We start from the raw sequence: 18593 nt of genomic DNA, 5'->3' as shown, positions 1-18593 counted from the left end.
TTGATATTAAAACAGTTTTGACAAGGTAGACTGTGGATTTCTATATAAAAATACACTCAAAAACATATACTCACAAGAATTTAATCTTATTTAATGGTTTTAAAAATGAGAGAAACACAAAACATGACAATGATATACACAATATCAGCCGATGGTTGCAACAGATACAGCAGATCCACATCCTGATTGGTCCTTTAGAGCCTGACGGCCGAGTCTGCTTTGCTCGAGGCAGTGTTTAGCGAGTGAATGAGCGGACGTGTCGGCCCCGTCCGCCTCCGCTTCCTCCGCTGTTGAACTTCCCTTGACCACGACCACCGCCACTTACTCCACCTCCTCCGACATTAACACCACCACTCAGCCAGGACAGGCCTGTCCCTCTGCCTCTGGTGGCTCTGTCCCGAGGAGCTAATCGGTAAGCACCTGAAGAGTTGGGACAGAGGGGTCAGGAACTGTTTGACTTTTAGATGCAGGGTGAGCTAAAGAGCTTGTAAAAACAAATTCATCAGAGAAGTATTTTTTCGCCTTTAATGATGAGAAAGAAGTCATCTCTGAGGGACACATCCAGCAGGTGGCAGTATCACATTATATAAAGTTTTACATTATATAAATAATTATCACGAGTTTAAAATAGCAATTGACCAATATGACTTTTTAAACAGGTAATGCGGAAAGATAAATAATTGTATTATTGTTATTACTGTTAAATAAAAAAATTATATATATATATATATATATATATATATATATATATATATATATATATATATATATATATATATATATATATATATATATATTAAAATAAACATATTTTATTTAACTTTGATTTTTTTTTTACATTATATAAAGGTAAGATAGAGGTTGAACAATAAGTAAAGAAAATAACTGAATTATGATTAATATTGTTATATTTAGTTAAAATAGTCGAAAACTAACCAACTATTACTAACCAATATATATTAATTGGTTATATATATATATATATATATATACACATACACACACATTTGAGCCTGGACCACAAAACAAGTCATAAGGGTCAATTTTTTGAAATCATCTGAATAAATAAGCTTTCCATTGATGTATGGTTTGTTAGGATAGGACAATATTTGGCCAGGATACAACTATTTGAAAATCTGCAATCTGAGGGTGCAAAAAAATCTAATTATTGAGAAAATTGTTTTAAAAACGTCCAAATGAAGTTCTTTGCAATGCATATTACTAATCAAAAATTAAGTTTTGATATATTTACAGTAACAAATTAACAAAATATAGGAACAAGGGGTGCAACGGTTCAACTTTTTCACGGTGACTTGTATCACGGTTTTAGAGTCACGGTTTCAGTATGGTTCGGTATGTGCTGTGTTTATGAAAAAAACTATACTTTCAAATAAAAATAAAATGTAATGTATTCCTGTGATCAAGGCAAAATTTTCAGCATCATTACTCCAGTCTTCAGTGTCACGTGATCCTTTAGAAATCATTCTAATTCTCTGATTTGCTGTTCAAGAAACATTTATTATTATTATTATTATCAATATTTAAAACAGTTGAGTATATTTTTATCAGGATTCTTTGATTAAGGGAAAGATCCAAAGATCAGCATTTATCCGAAATAAAATCTTTTGTAACATTATACACCAGAGTCGGCGTCAGAGCAGATCTACTGGAGGGGCATTGGATCATCGGCGGGGGGGGCACTGTCGTTTGATAAATATTTTTTGATGCATTGGCAACATCATAGTAGCATGGAAATCCAGACCTAAATCTGAAAGATCTATATAGAATGACAATGAACGATTTAGACTTGGGTTTTTATCTAAAAGAGGAACAGAAGACAGCGCTGAAATTTGCTGTTTTGCCGACCGGATACGGCAAGAGTCAGTTAGCTCCAATGATCTATACAGAATGACATTCTACCCTAGAATGTTAGCTCCAATGATCTATCTATATAGAATTGTGACGAGTGGGGCGGGCCGAGAGCCGTGGGAACGGAGCGAGGCCGGTGGAGTGATTGGGAAATGAGCGACACCTGCTCCACTCACCGGTCTCGAGTCCCACGGAGGAGATTGGGAGGATACAAAAGAGGAGCGACGAAAGTGAAGGACGAGAGAGGAACAGGCCTGGGTTTTATTTTGTGTTTGGTTTTTGTTTGTGCGCGGCAGTCGACCGTGAGGGGCTGTCGCGCTGTTTTATCTTTATTTGGTTATTAAAGTTTTATTTGAATGTTCGCCGGTTCCCGCCTCCTTCTTCCCGTGATTATGGAGTTTTTATATTATTACAAGAATGTCATTATATAATTTTTTTAATTTTATTTTTACCTGTCTTGATTCCTAATACACAACAGATGACGATTGTTAATTAAAACGTTCAGAATACGATTCAGTGTAGGGTTTGTATAGCCTAGTTCAGCACTTTGCGATTGGACAGCGACTCGTAGTAGCCTATTCTCGCGTTCTACGAGTTCAGTAGCCTACATTTTTGGGAAACGCGCGAGGAATTGCGGCTAATGTTTATAACCTTGCACGCAGAGAGCGCTTTTAAGAGCTAAGATAGGCTAGGCTACATCGTTATCGGGAAACCCGGCCCAGAACAGATAGCCTAAACAACAGAACAGGACAGAAAATAATAATATTGTAGCGTTCTCAGACAAGGACGAGGCGTTTTTAATGAACAAGGGGTGTTTATTTGGGCTGTTGTCGGCCACAACCCACGCCGTACACACCCCGACTTCCAAGAGAACCGCACTTGAACCAGCGAGGCACTCTTCTCCCCCTCCTCTCTTCCGTTTTACCCTTACACACACACAGGGGCGGAGCCTCTTTTCAGATCCAACTCGAACATCCAATAACAGTTCGCAACACAAAAATGAATAAAGTGCAACATTAACATTAAGCACATTATCTACAACACAACAACATTTTTGAACATGCTACACTATAAATATAATATAGGCTAAATAAAAAACATAAAATAGGCCTACAATAAATAGCAATATATTTTTTATACTTAAATAATTAACAAATTACGACGACAAAAATAAAACACCGAATCAGTTTGAAGCTTTAAAATACCGGCAAAAAAAAAAAATGTCCCCATCAGACAAAGTTTTTTCGTATAGATGTTTCTGAAAACTTAAGGCTTTTTTCTTCAGATAACGAGTTGGATATCATCACACAAATGTCTGCGTATTAAATATTTTGGCGGTTGTCCGGAGCTAGCATTCGCAGAAGAAGGGCCAGCTCGGCTCTCATAGACCGTGGTCGTGGCCGGAGTATCTAAGTCTGCTGATTGACGAGGCTGCAGAGGTTTAAACCATTTTCGTAAATCCATTTTTTTAATTATTTTTTTTTTTTTTTTTTTGAAATTTTTAAAATTAGTTGCTAACAACTGTCTATAATATAGACGGACAAACTGTTCTTCAACTTTAAATGGATTTTGCGCGTGCTGCAAATCAAATGTAACAAGTTTACTCAGCGACCAATAAGCATTCACCATGACGAAGCCTAGTAACGTGCCATGAACAACCAAAATTATGCATTTTCCCCAGTCTTTTTATTTTATTTAAGTTACAGTTTGAACATTTAATATTAAAATAATAACTAAAAGGGATATTTTTTTGGGCCACGCCATGGCCTGTAGGAGGGGCATCAATGACCGCTAGGGGGGGCACGGCCCTCGAATGCCCCACCACAGCGCCGGCGCTGTAAGCATTTGTCTGTAGTAGGAGCTTTTATTACGTATGGTTTTTTTAAGGGCCTAGATTTAGGTGGCTGTCTGGACGGTAACGGTCGAGTGAAGTTGCTTTGCCCTCCACGAGGATCACTGTAAGTCCCTCTGTGAGTGTCAGCAGTCACAGGAGTGCTCCAAGTGGATCCACGACCACCCTCACGACGAGGGTAGTTACCTGAAACAAACAAATTATTTTGAATAATGTGTCATGGATTTTATCAGTCACATATAAAAGTAGTACAATCTTGATATGTTTTTGTGTTTTTTTTTGTGTGTATGTGTGTGTGTGTGTGTGTGTGTGTGTGTGTGTGTGTGTGTGTGTGTGTGTGTATGTATATATATATATATATATATATATATATATATATTTGTGTGTTGAATCAAACATATGTTTACCAGCAAGCAGCACACTCTTGGGGGCTGGTGGAGTGAAGAAGCGGGCGTGACTCTGGAAGCCCCTCCCTCTGGTTCCTCCAGTAAACAAGCCTCTTGTTGGTGGCTTGGCTCCTCCTCCTTTTGGTGGGCGTTTGGGCAGGGTCAGGCCAGTGGGTTGACCCACGTCCTTATACTCTGCGGCAAGGAAATCATCTACATGCATGGAAGGAGGTCGACTGGTGTTTTGCTTGCGCTGGCGGAAAATGTCATGTGGTCGAGAGAGCTGGCCAAACGCACCACGACCCCGACCCCGAGGGGCCGCCATGAAATGAGCTCGTTTCGCAGGCTCCACATAATCTGAATTCCCACTGCAAACGAAGAAAATGATTTGTAGCTAAATAGAGTTATACATTCGAGGTAGAGTAGTAACCTCAGACTAGAATGGTAAGCAGACAACACATTGTGTACCTGGACGTGATGAAGGTCTCATGTTTGTGTTTGCCCAGTCTGAAGCCTTTGGGTGGTTTGCTGTGTCCTGGGGAAGTAGGTTCACTGAGGAACGAACGTTCTACCTCTGCCTTTAGGTCTAAGTCTGGACAACACTGCTGGGCCAGTGCAACTAGGTCTACTTTCACCTGCAACACATACATTAACAATGCTCACACGAAACACTACACATAACATGAAGAGCAATTTATACTTTTATCATTTATTAATAATCCAGACTACTAAATTTATTGTCTCCATAATAAATCTGCATTCTAAAATTTGTGTAAGCAAAATTTGTTACCGTAAACTGTTTACATTGCTCTCCAAATGCTCAATTATATATTTCTATCACAAATATATTTATCGTTCTCGCAAACGTCTCACCATGTCAACTTCTGTGTCCATCTCATCTGACTGGAACGGAGAGAACCACAGGGCCTTCAACTGCTCATCCAGGACATCCGAGAGAACAAAAACCGTCCTGAATTCAGATAACCAGTTAGTGAGGGGAAACAAGAGAATTTTACATTGAGGCATTCAAGTATTTCATACTAAGGATGTGCAAAACTACAAATTTAGAATATTGACTAATCCAATTAGACACATTTAGTTGGGGCATTTAATTAAATAAGAAGCATTTTTGCATTCAAACAACTAGATCATGCACAACAGAAACAGAATAGAAAGCAGGTTTCTCAAGTTTTCGATTTCGTTAACTATAAAAACCCAGTCACATATACAATTACTCTCTCTGTCTGTCCTACCTGTGGTTGAACTGTGTCTGAAGGGGTTCTGGTGCAGGTAGAGTGGGCTCAGCTTCAGGCTCTGCATTAGTTGGGGCATCTCCAGAACTTTCAATAATCTGTCGCAGTCCAGCCACATTCTCGAGCAGAGTCTCCAAAGACTCATCCTCCTTACAGAGCTTCTGCACACATGGGGATACGAGAGAGTAGGACAAGATTAATATGTGTCTCTCTTCATTCATGCTATAGGGCACAGCTTAATTATGATATATAACCTAAGCTGCCACATGTACCATGATGTGTTTCTCCAGTTCTGATAAAGGATGTTCCCCGGAGTCCTCCTTCCACTGCAGCAGCTGCTTCATGTCGCTCACGCTAAGAGCTAAAGAGCGACTGTCTATTTCTTCATCCTATGTAGCATAAAGAATATGTATTTTATCATATACATGCATGCATGCATACAAGCACAAATGCACTGATTCTATTGTCGGCCTACCATGGCTTCACTGTTCAGAATCTGTCTCAAAAAGTCAAACAGGGCTGAAAGGAGCTCAGTTAACTCTTTGTTGAAGGATGTGGTTTCCCTGCGGATCAGAGAGGAAATGGCCAAGCTGTGTTTCTTCAGAGAGCTGCAACACAAACACAAGAACATTAACCACAAATATCACACATAAAAACATTTTCATCTTTCATATTACTGTAAAGAAGCCTAGGGTTACTTCGATAATAATTTTCATGTTACGGCCGATAACCGATAAATATGAAAATCCTACACTATTTTGTCTAAATAAATATAATATAAAACACAAAAATTTAAATCATTTTAAATGGTTAAAAAAAAGTGAAGATTGCATTTAACCGTTAAAATGTTTTAATCAAACATAAAAAGAGGAAAATGAGCAAGAACAATTAAATATCCAATATTAACCGTTACATTTTAAAAATTCTCCAATAATGACTACTCTATACATATATATATATATATATATATATATATATATATATATATATATATATATATATATATATATATATATATATATATATATATATATATATGCATCCCTAAATTAGGCAAAATTACATCAAACGCATTGTCATACCTTTTCAGGTGATAGAGACCATAGTCGTGCTCAGTGAGAAACATCATGGTTCGCAGACATGTGAGCTGGAGTGTGTAGCTGCTGTGTGTATTTCCCAACACTTCCAGCATCCCGTCACATATACACGTCATCATGTCTCTGGTCGGCAGTGCGTTGGCCAGCTGCTCTGCCTCAGACACCGAGGCTTCACCCGAGCCGCTCACGACCAGTGACACGTCCTGGTCACACAGTGACTGAAGGATGGTAGCCGTCAATTCAGCATTCTGCTGTGCTGACAGTGCAGCGTCTGCAGGTAGGATAAGCATGGCAACCAGTGAGGGAAGAAGGTCTGACAGTTTGTCCTCCACCTTCCCATCACTCCGGCCCTCATTGCGTGTAGATCCACCCAGTAGAGCCAACAAGGCTGATTTGCAAGCCCGTTGAGATGCCAGTGAGTCGAGGAGAGCGAGTAACCTCATCAAGCGTGAGCCAGCTGCCTCCCTAAACACACAAGAGACAGTCCATTTGAGCTGTCTGGAATATACACACCAGTCAAACCAACCCATTTAAAAGTATCCAGGCTTAATCAGTTATCACTAGACCTAATTATGTTTTTTTTTATTATATGTTGGTCATTTGATTTAATCTTAATTAACTGCATATAGCTAAAAATATCCCCCAACAAGAGGTCCACAGCTGAATTACAGGAAGTCTGCCAGTTATGTAGCACATTTAGCATATTCAAATTACAACTCCTACATTTTTAAATTACTATTTTTAAAAATATAATATTTAATAATAATAAATATTTATAATTCAGAAACTTTTCTTCATTAATTACTCACCCTCATGTCATTCCAAACCTGTCAGACATTTGTTCATCTTCGGAACACAAATTAAGATATTTTTGATGAAATCTGAGATCAATTTCAACAATCACGTTGCTTACGTTCAGGAGAAAGCACATACTCTCCAAAATGGCGGGGAGAAGAATTGTTGAATGAATTGTGTTATTTTTGTTTTCTTTGCACACAAAAAGTATTCTCGTAGCTTCGCAAAATTGTAGTTGAGCCACTGATATCACATGGACTGTTTCATCGATGTCCTTACTACGTTTCTGGGTCTGGGAACATTTTAGTTCTGTTGCTGTCAATGCAGGGTCAGAAAGCTGTCAGATTTCATCAAAAATATCTTAATTTGTGTTCCAAAGATTAACAAAGTTCTCACGGTTTGGTAAGACTTGAGGGTGAGTAATTAATGACAGAATTTTCATTTTTTACTAATTATAAAGTAATTTTATTAAAAATATAAATTTATATAAATTTTATAAATAATTTTTAAATAACATTTATATTGGAAATATATGTGGGGGATATATATATATATATATATATATATATAAAACCGCATACATATTTAATTTATAAATACTAAAATGTTATTTTTTTTAAATGTTGTTTTTAAAAAAAAACACACACGATCATGTGTATTAATATAAATGTATAATTGTTGTAATCTACAAGCTATTAACAAATTGCCCTTAATATGATGACTGTGTCTTACTGTTGCATTTCCTCCTGCAGCTGCTCCAACAACGTCCTCATCACCAGAGTTGCAGTGGGTGCAGCAAGATCACAGAGCTGTACACACACGCGGCGGAGCATGGAGAGTAGTGGTGGACAGCTGTTGACACACACGCACCTCAACACTTCCTGTAATACTCGAGCCTGAGCATGTAAGTGCACGCTCCACAACTTTCTCGTGTTCATCGCAACCCCGATGTCTTGCACGGATAGTGCCTAAAAGAGATAAAGGGAGATGGAAAGAGTCAATTAAATGAACTATTTCATAGAAATAATTCCTGGTAATTAACAAAACAGTTATGGAAGCATAAATTTGCTGCCTATGTTTTGAAACCATCCTCATGTTAGTTTTGTCAAAATGTGTCTAAAAAGTGTCTAGTCAGGCAGCTCACAAGGGTTTGGATCAGAGCTCCTGTATGTATGACAAACAGCAGCAAGCAGCAACAGGTACTTGTAGCCGCATATGTGTTCAGTTACCTGAGTGGTCTGCATGGGCAGAGGTAGAGGAAGCAGTTCTGACAGCAGACTAAGGCTGCTGTAGATGTTCTCCGGAGCAGCCAGTATAGAGTTCAGCACTTCCCTCAGCATCAGAGACCAGCTGTTTCCGGCCACGGTCTCCTCTGAACCAGTCATCTGTTCACTAACTGCATGTGTGAATGTTAACAGTATCTCTGTCACGTCTGCCTGGATACGCAGCTCCTCTGCATCCAGGCGACCGGTTGTTGGGGTGGAGCAGAGGATCTTGTGAAGGGCGACACAGACGGAGGGCACACGCACGTCACGGAATTCACAGGTTCCCCCGCACAGCAGCTCTGTCAGCATGGCTCGGATGAGTCTCAGCGAGCAGGAGGCCACTGACAGCATCATGAGTCGCTGCGCTGTGGGGCCCATTGGACCATGTAGTCGCCATGGCAGCAGTAGCAGTGATGTAAGCTTCTGGAGGACTTTAATAAAAGTGTCCATGCCCTCTGCACTGAAGAGTGCTATGATGGCCTGGTTCCACTTCAAGTCTTTCTGCTGGCCTGCAGATACACAATGAGACACATAATCTAATATTTTTATTGGTAATCAATAAGTTTTAGCAGTCAATACCAGTACTAAATGAAACAATTTGAGATAATGCAGCAAAGCAAATATGCTACTGAACATTTCTTTACAATTTTAATTAACTCATTTAAATATTTTTAACATTTAAAAAAAAAAAAAAATTAAGTATTTCTCAAAATATAAATGACAGGATATATATTTAAATTTGATTAATGTTAACAATATAATAGACAATAAGTAATGTTAGGTGCATTTATACTGAAAATCCTAGATAGATAGATAGATAGATAGATATTTTTTTGGTTTAGTATCTAGTTAATCCAGGCTAAATTAAAAGGCATACAGTATGTTTGCATGTACCTGGCACAGTGGTTGGAGGGCAGGCAATGTGACACAACACTCTGAGAGCGGTTACAAGACCCACCCCATCTGCTGTCATCAAGTTCTCCAGATTCTGACAAAGAAAAAGCAACATTTCGATGCTACGCCATATTTAATAATTATATGATATCTTTAACATGTTGTGACCCAATGCTATATAAATTGGCATTTGAGCATATGAGTGAAGGAGTTAATTTTGTTTTATAACTAACTGCAAGAGATCAAAGTAGTTTTTTTTTCTTGTTGAAACGTGAACCATCAGTGCTTTAATGTCTTGATCAATGCCTAAAAAATTAGCATACATGTTGTAACTCATCCTCTATAATCTTAAACCCCCTTAAAATGTCATAAAATGTGGTTATATGGTTGATAACCTCACCTGCTTTATGTAGTCAATAAGTGTAGGAATGCCACTGATATCAAAGTGTAATTTTTCAAGTGGCTCCAACCACTTAGACAGCTCTGAAAAACACATTTTATCATAGAAGTCAGATGTGAAGGCACTTACATTTACCAAAATTATTAAATGCCTTTAAGGCCTTGGAAAAAAACATTGCTTTCTTAAAGATCACAGGACTGGAGGTTTGCCTGATATTGAAGTGTTTGGTGGGCTGCAAAAGAGTGGCAGGCTCACCTTGAAGCTTGGCATTGTTTTCATCAGCTTTGGAAACATTAAGTAGTGGAGCGGCATAGTGCTCCATCATCCGGAGATCACCTGATGTCTGAATCACCAGCAGTACAAGCATACAGGCATAGTTATATGTTACGGACTTCCTTGCTTTTCCTTCCCTGTATGAGAGAGTTAGAGGAAGTCAGGAAGAGAACAAGTCATCTAAGAAGATACAGTACATTTAAGGGAAATTCACTATGGAGTGCCTCAGGGTTCTGTATTTGGCTAATTTGTGTTTACTAACAACCTATCTACTACATGGTGTCAAGAAACATTCAACACAAACACATCATATTCTTATATGTCATTATATAGATTGCCAAAATATACACTCTGACAAATCAGACATTTTTAAAACCCTGTTTATATACAACAGATATATTAGCATATTCTCACCCTTGGCCCTCTTTGGCATGGAACTCCACCAGGTTGACCAGACAGCTGAGGTTGTTATCCAAGCTAAAAGCATGCGCAACAGCATTTCGGCCTGTGCTGCTAAAGCTAATGAGATACAGGCTGTGAAGTGTTGCCAGAACACCTGGATTATCGCCATCTTCAAGCTCTGCCCCGTTCAGCTCAGCAACACCCTGTAGTGCATGTAGAGTCTGCATAAGCCACACCCAAAAACCATCATCCATCGAACTCTCTCCACCTGCAGGAGCATCTTCACCCTCACCCTCTGAAAGGGGCGTCAGCATAGCCAAGTGAGAGGGTGGGGTCAGGTGAGTAAGGGGTGTGAGGAGACGAAGCAGCAAATTGGTTGTTTCGTGTTGGCTAAGGAGGAAGAGGAGGCCCTGCTGGGACTGTGATAGGAAACGCATCAGTTCTCTGACAGCATGCAGGACTCCGATGTGGGCACATGTAGCCGGATACGACAGAACAACTGCCAGGGATTCCAGAAGGTGACAAGCATGCATGTATCTGTAGAAAAATAAAATGCAATAATTAAAGAGCTGCTAACTATTTGAACAAAAGGGGTAAATAACATAGCCGAGTACACTTTAAAAATATTTTAAAAAATTATTATATTTAAACTTAAAGGGATAATTCACCCCAAAATTCTGTCATTAATTACTCATTAAGGACTTTATTGTTGAATAAAGTTGTTATTTTTGTTTTCTTTGCGCACAAAAAGTATTCTCGTAGCTTTGTACAATTACGGTTGAACCCCTTACCGATGTCCTTGCTACATTTCTGGACCTTGATTGTGGTAGGACCCTGTCTATGAGAGGGTCAGAAAGCTCTCGTTTTTTTATCAAAAATATCTTAATTTGTGTTCCGAAGATGAATAAAGGTCTAACGGGTTTGGAACAACATGAGGGTGAGTAATTAATGACAATTTTAATTTTTGAGGTAAATATCCCTTTAATAACAATTAATATTGATTATATATAATAGAAACCACAAATTTTAATCATAAATAAACAAGACAGCAGTTTTGTAGTCATATGGTCCTGACCTGTACAGTGTTGGATAGGGATCATCACGCTCTGGTGGCCCAGTGATTCGAGCACTGGTGGGAAAAGCTTTCCCAGGAGGCTGTACCATACAGTGAGGTGCTGTCTCCAGCAGGTGGAGCAGTTCTTCCAGAAGACCTTGCAGCCTTTCCAGGTCACCTTCTGACAAAGACGCAGATTCCAGCAAGGTATCAATGTCCATTGGGCTTTCCCGCTCTACCTCCTGGGTTTCCATCTCCCTCTCATCTCCTTCCCTCTCAGTGCTTTCTCGGTCCCTCTCTCCAGCTTCTCTCTCACTCTCGATACCCTCTCGCTCACCCACCTCCCCTACTGTGGGATGGCGTTCAGCCCAAACGCTTGCTGTCCTCTGCAGGTCAGTCAAAACCTCATAAAAATGTCCCTTTTGTAAAATGGCTGCGCCAGCCGTTGCGACACGCACGGTCTGGTCCAATAGAAACAGATCCAGCATACGCTGGTACCCACTCGTTCCATCATTGTCATGGTGACGGTCTCTGAGCAGGGCCTCGATACCCTGTGGCTCACTGATGATGCTGTCGAGGGAGCGCAGCACGTTGAGTTTCAGAGTGGATGAAACGTGTTCTGCAAACAGCAAGCCTAGGAGGCTGGCAACAATCCCTTTCTCCAGCAGATTCTGCACAGCCTGGGCACCACAGTCGGCCAACGCAGAGGCCAGTTTGGTTCCTGCTTTGAGCTGGCGTAAGTTCAGCGCTATGGGCTGTGCCAGGGCAAAGTCCAAATTAAGAGCTTCACAGCTCCAGTCAACCAACTGCTTCAACTTTTCACTCAGCCCAACAGGGTCCTTTATAGACAGGAAGCTCATCCCTTTTAGCAGAAAGGCAGGGATCTCCTCTAAGGCAGTTACCCAGCCTGCTCCTCGCTCTGCCCCCTGTCCCTCCCCCCAGGCCTCCAACAGTTCTAAGAGTTTCGCTGCAGACTCCGCCCACAATGAGCTTGAGTCCTGGATGTCTACCGTCTTGAGGCGTTTTAGCTCTGCCTCAAAGCGTGTAATGTGTGGCGGTGTGGAGTGCTGGAGGGGTCGGAGTTCACGCTCGTATGGATCATACTGAACAGTTGGTAGTGATGCAAGGTCCTCAGGTGTATAGTCCAGGTCAAAGGCAGGCAGCTTGAAAGCCCCACTCTCCAAATCCTCCTCATCACTGGATATCTGCTCATATCCATCATCACCTGCATACAAAAACAAAACACTTCAAACACAGAAAACAGAACATCTGATACATTGTTATAGGCTCAGCAAATCTAGCAAGTTCAGTCCTGACCTCAAACTCTGTTGAAATGTTTAATTAAGTTGGGCGTCTCAGCAAATCAGAGCATAAACAAGACTAGATTGGTTCTTTTGAATATCACTGAACTCTGCAGAGAAACAGATGTTCTCCTCACCAGTGTCAGGAGTCAGATCCTTTCATTAGGGGGCCAATATTTGCAACTGTTTACCTTATGAGGGAATTATGTGTCTGGGTATGTATGTATGCATATATGTATTTATTTATTTTTTTCCCTTTAAATAGTGACAAATCCTTAACATTTATCAATAAAATAAATGATAAATACATAGTATTTAATTTTGTAAATTAACAAATATTTGCACATTTATATTTAATGAATTAAACAAATGAAATATTGCATAACAGATTTTTTTCAATTTGATTTAGGGCAGAGCTTCCCAAACTTCAGAGGGGTAAGGCCCCCCAAAAACATAGATATATTTAGATATATTAGATATATTTGTATATTAGCCTAGATCTATTTAATTAACAGATTGTCTCTTTCGGGGGCGTCATGCACTCATTATTTTTGAGGGGGCATGAGTTATTTTTTTATTTTTTTATTTTTATTGTATTGTATTGTATTATTTTTATTCTTTATTTTTTGTGTTATGTTGTGTGGTGTGGTATGGTTAAATTAATATTGTAATTTTGTATGAATTAAAATGTATTTTTTGTTTATTAACAGATATGGGTGTCATGCCAAAACATATTTTTAAATGAAAACTGCAAGTTACATTATCAAAGAACATTTTCACTGACAGTCTAGTTCGACCACTCTCAAAAACTCCCATTAAAATCACTGAAGCTTTTCTCTCTCTCTCTCTCTTTGGAATATGTAAATTGATTATATGGCTGTTGTTGTTGTTCTTGCGTTTTATTCTGAATGGATATATTAGGTTATTTGTTATATGTTAAAAATAAAAAAATAAAAAAATAAATCACTGAAGCTGTTTACACTGTGAAATTAATATCTTACAGATTCGCAAACAAATTTGCACTTTGTTTTTTCTGATGAGAGAATTCGCCAGAAAGAGTTATTCTGTCAGCGAGCGAGTGAAGAAAACACCGGCATTTTAGCGATGACTCATCTGAACACCTCTGATTGGTCATTGCATTCATAAACTCAACAGCTTCGTGTGCAGTTGGTTATAATGCAGAGTTTTACAAACGCTTCTGGCTCAGCACCAGCCAGTGTGCGCATTTGCTGCTCAGCGAACGAACGCAGATTTGAATTTAGCAGCTGATGTATGTGGTGTGATTGTATTCAAACTGTATTTAATATAGAAAATAATAATCTGCAATTTTTTCATCTTTTGGAAGCTGCATTCAAAATCCACTTGGCTCAAAAATCTGAGGGGGTACGTGCCTCCTCTCTTTGAATGGGCATGATGCCTCTGCCTAGCCCAGTCAGGTGTGGCGTGAAAAATTATCCAAACTTCATATCTCTATTATAATTTGTTACTATTATTTTAAAACAGAGGGTTTTTACAAATATTTAACCAATGAAAAGTATTACAAAGAGCTTGTCAGTAAAACTTTGTAACGGCATTGGATCCTCAAGCTCTCAGCGAAACCTCGTCACTTCACCCCGCTTCAGGCTGACGCGCCGCACACAGCCTGGAGACAGATAAATAACTGATGTTTTAATAGTACAGCGATTTCTTTACTCAAACACCATGTCTGTAAAGGCTATTGTTTTTGTGTGTTTGAAGATCAGAGTAGGTTATTTGCCGACTAGCCATACTTTTGTATGTTTTAAGATCCTGTGCATAAGCACTTAATCATTTATAGCATTAGATTTTGGCCAAGTGTGTTAAACAACAAGAAAAACTAAGCGCTCATATAGCAACAACAAACGTCATATAACCTGTAAAAGCTTGTTTGAGCTTGTTTTTCATATTAAGTGTGTTGTTTTATTACTGACTTTTTTCCCTTTCTTCCCCTCACCAACCCATTCAGAGGCATCTGTAGAGTGTGCCATGGAATTGTTTTATATATCAACCACCGCGCCCACGCCATAGTGTGGTTTTGTGAAAGCGGCCCACAGTTTGGGAAGTACTGATTTAGGAAGCATTTTTTCCACACGTAATATTTCTGGGTCATTCTTCCCCAGAGCACCTGGTTTATTCACCCTCACAATACTACAACTCCTCACCTTCTCCATCTTCATCTGTGACCTCCTCACCCACTTCATCTTCTTCATCATTTTCATCAGCCTCACTTCCCTCAGACTGCACATCCTCATCCTCCTCATCATCAGCCGGACCCTCATCATCCTCCTGCTCTGCGTCTGAGTAATTCTCATCTGCAGGAAGAGACCCTCGCTCAGGTGAGACAGGCTCCAGGTAATCATCACCCTGTTCTGTGTTCTCCACCTTTGCTGGACCTAAAGCAAAGACAACACAGTAAAGGTCAGTGCCCAGAACTGAAAAATGCAATAACAAAAAAGGCTAAATAATATATAGTTGAGTCCACATTAAATATTTGGGATTATTAAAATCTGGAAATACTGTGGCACACACACACACACACACACACACACACACACACACACACACACACACACGCAAGTAGGAAATAAACAGAAGTTGAATAAAGTTATTTTATTTTCGTTTTTGCCAAACGATGATGATATTTGAAAGCACCAAAACACGCCCATACCCCAACAGGACCTCGCCCTTATTTTAAAATCTCCACTCCACACATACACATACACAACCATGGCAACGACGATCGTGGAATTAACTGAAGATGACATTCAATCAAAAGCCAACACGGATAAGTTGTGTGAAACGAAGCAAATTCAACGTTACTCATCTATCAAGAAGAAATAACACAACCTCGGCGTCCGATTCAAGCCCTTCCCGCTTCTTGAGTTCTCTCCACTGCTGGAAATCTGCTCCGATATTTACACGGCTCCTAACTCTTGCCTGATCGTAACCCTTCTTTTTAATGTTTTGTTTCTCGGATATTTTCCTCTCTTTATCTCTCTACCTATAGTCGATCTGCTAATATTCGTCCTGTACTCAAACCGAGTGCTCTCTTCTCACTGTCATTACAAGACACGCCCCCTTACTGCTGATTGGCTACAAGTGTGTTTTGGGACTCTGTCCGACACTGTGGTCAAAAGCGTTTTTCAAAAATCGCTTAGTGCACCTTTAACTGATTACATATTTTTGACATTGGATGCTAATAGTTTCTTTCATGCTTTGATATGAAATAATACAGGCTACAGCGCATGCTGGTGCATTTGTGCTTACAATTAAAGAGCACACGGTATGAACACAGTACCATTTCCACGCCCATTTGACTCGCTTGTGACTGTGATGTGGTTGTAAAGACGTTCTGTGTTTAAATAAATAATGGTTCTTGTCAAGAAAAACGAGACAGAAGCAGCAGTTGTGAGTGGGGTGGCCAGCTCAAAAAAATCAATCGTCTGCATTAACTCGCTAACTTTGATAGCACTATTTTTTTTTATCACAACTTTTTGAGTTTTCCTCTCTTGTATGTAATATTTAATCTTTTCCACACAGACATACACTGACCAGGTGCAGGTAGTGCCTCCTCGTCATCATCGTCTGGAGGTGGTGGTCCTGGTGGGGTCCGTGGCCCTCTAGGTTGTGGTCTGGGTGGGCTGCCGTTAAACTGTTCTTCATTCTCCCACTCTGCAATAGATTTACACACTCGCGTTCAATGCTTTACATAATGACTACATTATATATTTGTGTATATAATATTTGTGCTGACCAGTTTTAATGATCCGCTTGGATCCCAGCTGCTGCTGTTGGGGCAGAGGGGGTGGAGGAGGTGGTGGAGAGTCCCGCTCGTGGCTGTGGGGGCGCTCGGCTGTGCCATACACTGCCAACGTCAGGCATGTGTACCATCCACGCAGGACTAACCCATCTGTGTTTATTCAATAACACAAAGACAAAATGAAAATTAGGACACGGTCCGAGACTCTTAGAGGGGAGGAGCATAAAAACTTGCTCAGTCCAAAACATAAATGAAGGATCATTTGTTTACAAGCCATGTGAGTGTAGGAGCTGACAGCTTTAGTCATTACAGAGGCATCTGCAAATACATTTCGGAATTCAGAAAATGCTTTTGAAGTATTCAGAGCCAAGAAAAGCTGCTGTCAGCTGTTTTGGAAAAACCAGAAACATACTGGTGAATGTGTGTGAGTTTTATACAGAACTTTGATGCTAGGTTGTCATGAAGGGTCTCTTACCTTCCCATTAGGCCTGAAGATGATTGATTTGTTCTCATCGTACTCGAGGCTAGTGCAAAACGAACACCAACTTTAATGATTTGAACAATCAAAAGAGTACATGCATCTATTCAGCTACAGATTTGTGAGAAAGCGTACTGTATTTCTTGCTGAGCCTGTCCGACACAGGTGTGCATGTGTGTGTGTGCGAGTTTATTTAGTACCTGCCCAGCCTGTCAAACACTGGGGCGTTGGGTTTGGATACATTGTTGAAGAACAGGTCCAACTGGAATGCATGAGGGGCTGTTTCCCTGAAGAGACACAGGAAGGGGCATTGCAACCGTCAAAACTTAAACCTGAAACCCCTATTTGCCATCAGCAGCTATTTTCTGTCTAATCAAACTTCCTGTAAATCAGTTAGCCTGCAGGAATCATTTTAAAAAAAATCTTTTTTTCTACACAGATTTATTGTCAATTTTATCATTTTAAAAGGACAGAATAAAGAATAGTTTTATATAGTCTGTCCTATCAATACAAACTTCCCTTTTCTCTCATTGTCCTCTTAACAGGTATGGAGACAAGTGGGATGAGATCATGGGAAAAGCTAAGAGTGGTCAGAGAATAGGGGGTGTGGTGGATCTGTTTTTAAAGAAGGAACAATAGTGGCCACAGAAACCTTTTCCAGTTTTCTCAAATGTCCTCCAGCCATTTCACTCCTGAGGACACCACAGAATTACTCATGTCCTATTGTGCACTACAGAAGCACTGAGACATAGTGTGTGCACACAATAAACATGGTAGAAGGCTTCTAGAAGCACTGTTAACTGTCATATTAGGTGTAGGGAAAATTAGGAATGCGCAAAATGACATCTTTTCAAGATGGTTTAATCAGTTGGTAGTCTGAATGTGATATATACACTACTGTTTAAAACGTTTATTTTTTTAAATTAATACTTTTACTTAGCAAGGATGCATTAAATTGTTCAAAAGTGACATTAAACTGTTCAAAAGTGAAAGAGAAGACAGACATTTATAATGTTATAAAAGATTTTTAATTCAAATAAATTCTGTTAATTTTAACTTTCTATTCTAAAAAATATCAATATTAAGCAGCACGACTTTTCAATACCAATAAAAAATGTTTACTGAGCACCAATAAGGCAGTTCATTTATTATAAAGTGGTTCTTTGATAGGTGTAGCACTGAGGGGATTAATTCAGATTTTCAAATACAACTTTGCTTAGCTTCTTTTATAACTGTTTGTATGTCAGCAGTCAAAAAATCCATTTGGAGAAGTTGTCTCTAAATTCACCATATTGGCACTAAAAATTATAAACTTCTATAAATAAAAAGCCTTCTCTAAATGACTAGCTGGCTGTTGGAGGACCAGTGAACCATCCTAATCCAAGAATGATCATGTAATGTGGATGGCACAGACCAATAAGTAGCACCTGTGTAAAAGGATTCAGTAGTTGTTATGTGATTCTTTATAGAATATTTAATTTGTTGCTGTACTTTTA

General features: G+C 39.4%; 1 protein-coding gene across 1 annotated transcript in view; it reads right to left on the bottom strand.

The window, feature by feature from the left end:
- Window positions 1–65: 65 nt before the first annotated feature.
- Window positions 66–18593, bottom strand: part of virma (vir like m6A methyltransferase associated) — a 24932-nt gene continuing 6404 nt past the window's right edge. Inside the window, exons 4-24 of the mRNA XM_042740280.1 lie at window positions 17298–17384; window positions 17095–17143; window positions 16614–16779; window positions 16412–16531; window positions 15022–15252; window positions 11562–12765; window positions 10499–11023; window positions 10067–10221; window positions 9812–9894; window positions 9412–9505; window positions 8482–9026; window positions 7985–8220; window positions 6443–6922; window positions 5836–5968; window positions 5633–5749; window positions 5361–5521; window positions 4981–5077; window positions 4576–4742; window positions 4129–4475; window positions 3767–3907; window positions 66–423 (exon numbers count right to left, since the gene is read on the bottom strand). Of these exons, the coding sequence (XP_042596214.1) occupies window positions 236–423; window positions 3767–3907; window positions 4129–4475; window positions 4576–4742; window positions 4981–5077; window positions 5361–5521; window positions 5633–5749; window positions 5836–5968; window positions 6443–6922; window positions 7985–8220; window positions 8482–9026; window positions 9412–9505; window positions 9812–9894; window positions 10067–10221; window positions 10499–11023; window positions 11562–12765; window positions 15022–15252; window positions 16412–16531; window positions 16614–16779; window positions 17095–17143; window positions 17298–17384 (5326 nt within the window). The 3' untranslated portion in view covers window positions 66–235. The remainder of the gene's footprint in view (window positions 424–3766; window positions 3908–4128; window positions 4476–4575; window positions 4743–4980; window positions 5078–5360; window positions 5522–5632; window positions 5750–5835; window positions 5969–6442; window positions 6923–7984; window positions 8221–8481; window positions 9027–9411; window positions 9506–9811; window positions 9895–10066; window positions 10222–10498; window positions 11024–11561; window positions 12766–15021; window positions 15253–16411; window positions 16532–16613; window positions 16780–17094; window positions 17144–17297; window positions 17385–18593) is intronic.

Source organism: Cyprinus carpio, chromosome B16, assembly GCF_018340385.1.
Source record: "Cyprinus carpio isolate SPL01 chromosome B16, ASM1834038v1, whole genome shotgun sequence".
Taxonomy (NCBI): Eukaryota; Metazoa; Chordata; class Actinopteri; order Cypriniformes; family Cyprinidae; genus Cyprinus; species Cyprinus carpio.
This window is presented reverse-complemented; position numbering and strand designations above follow the sequence as displayed.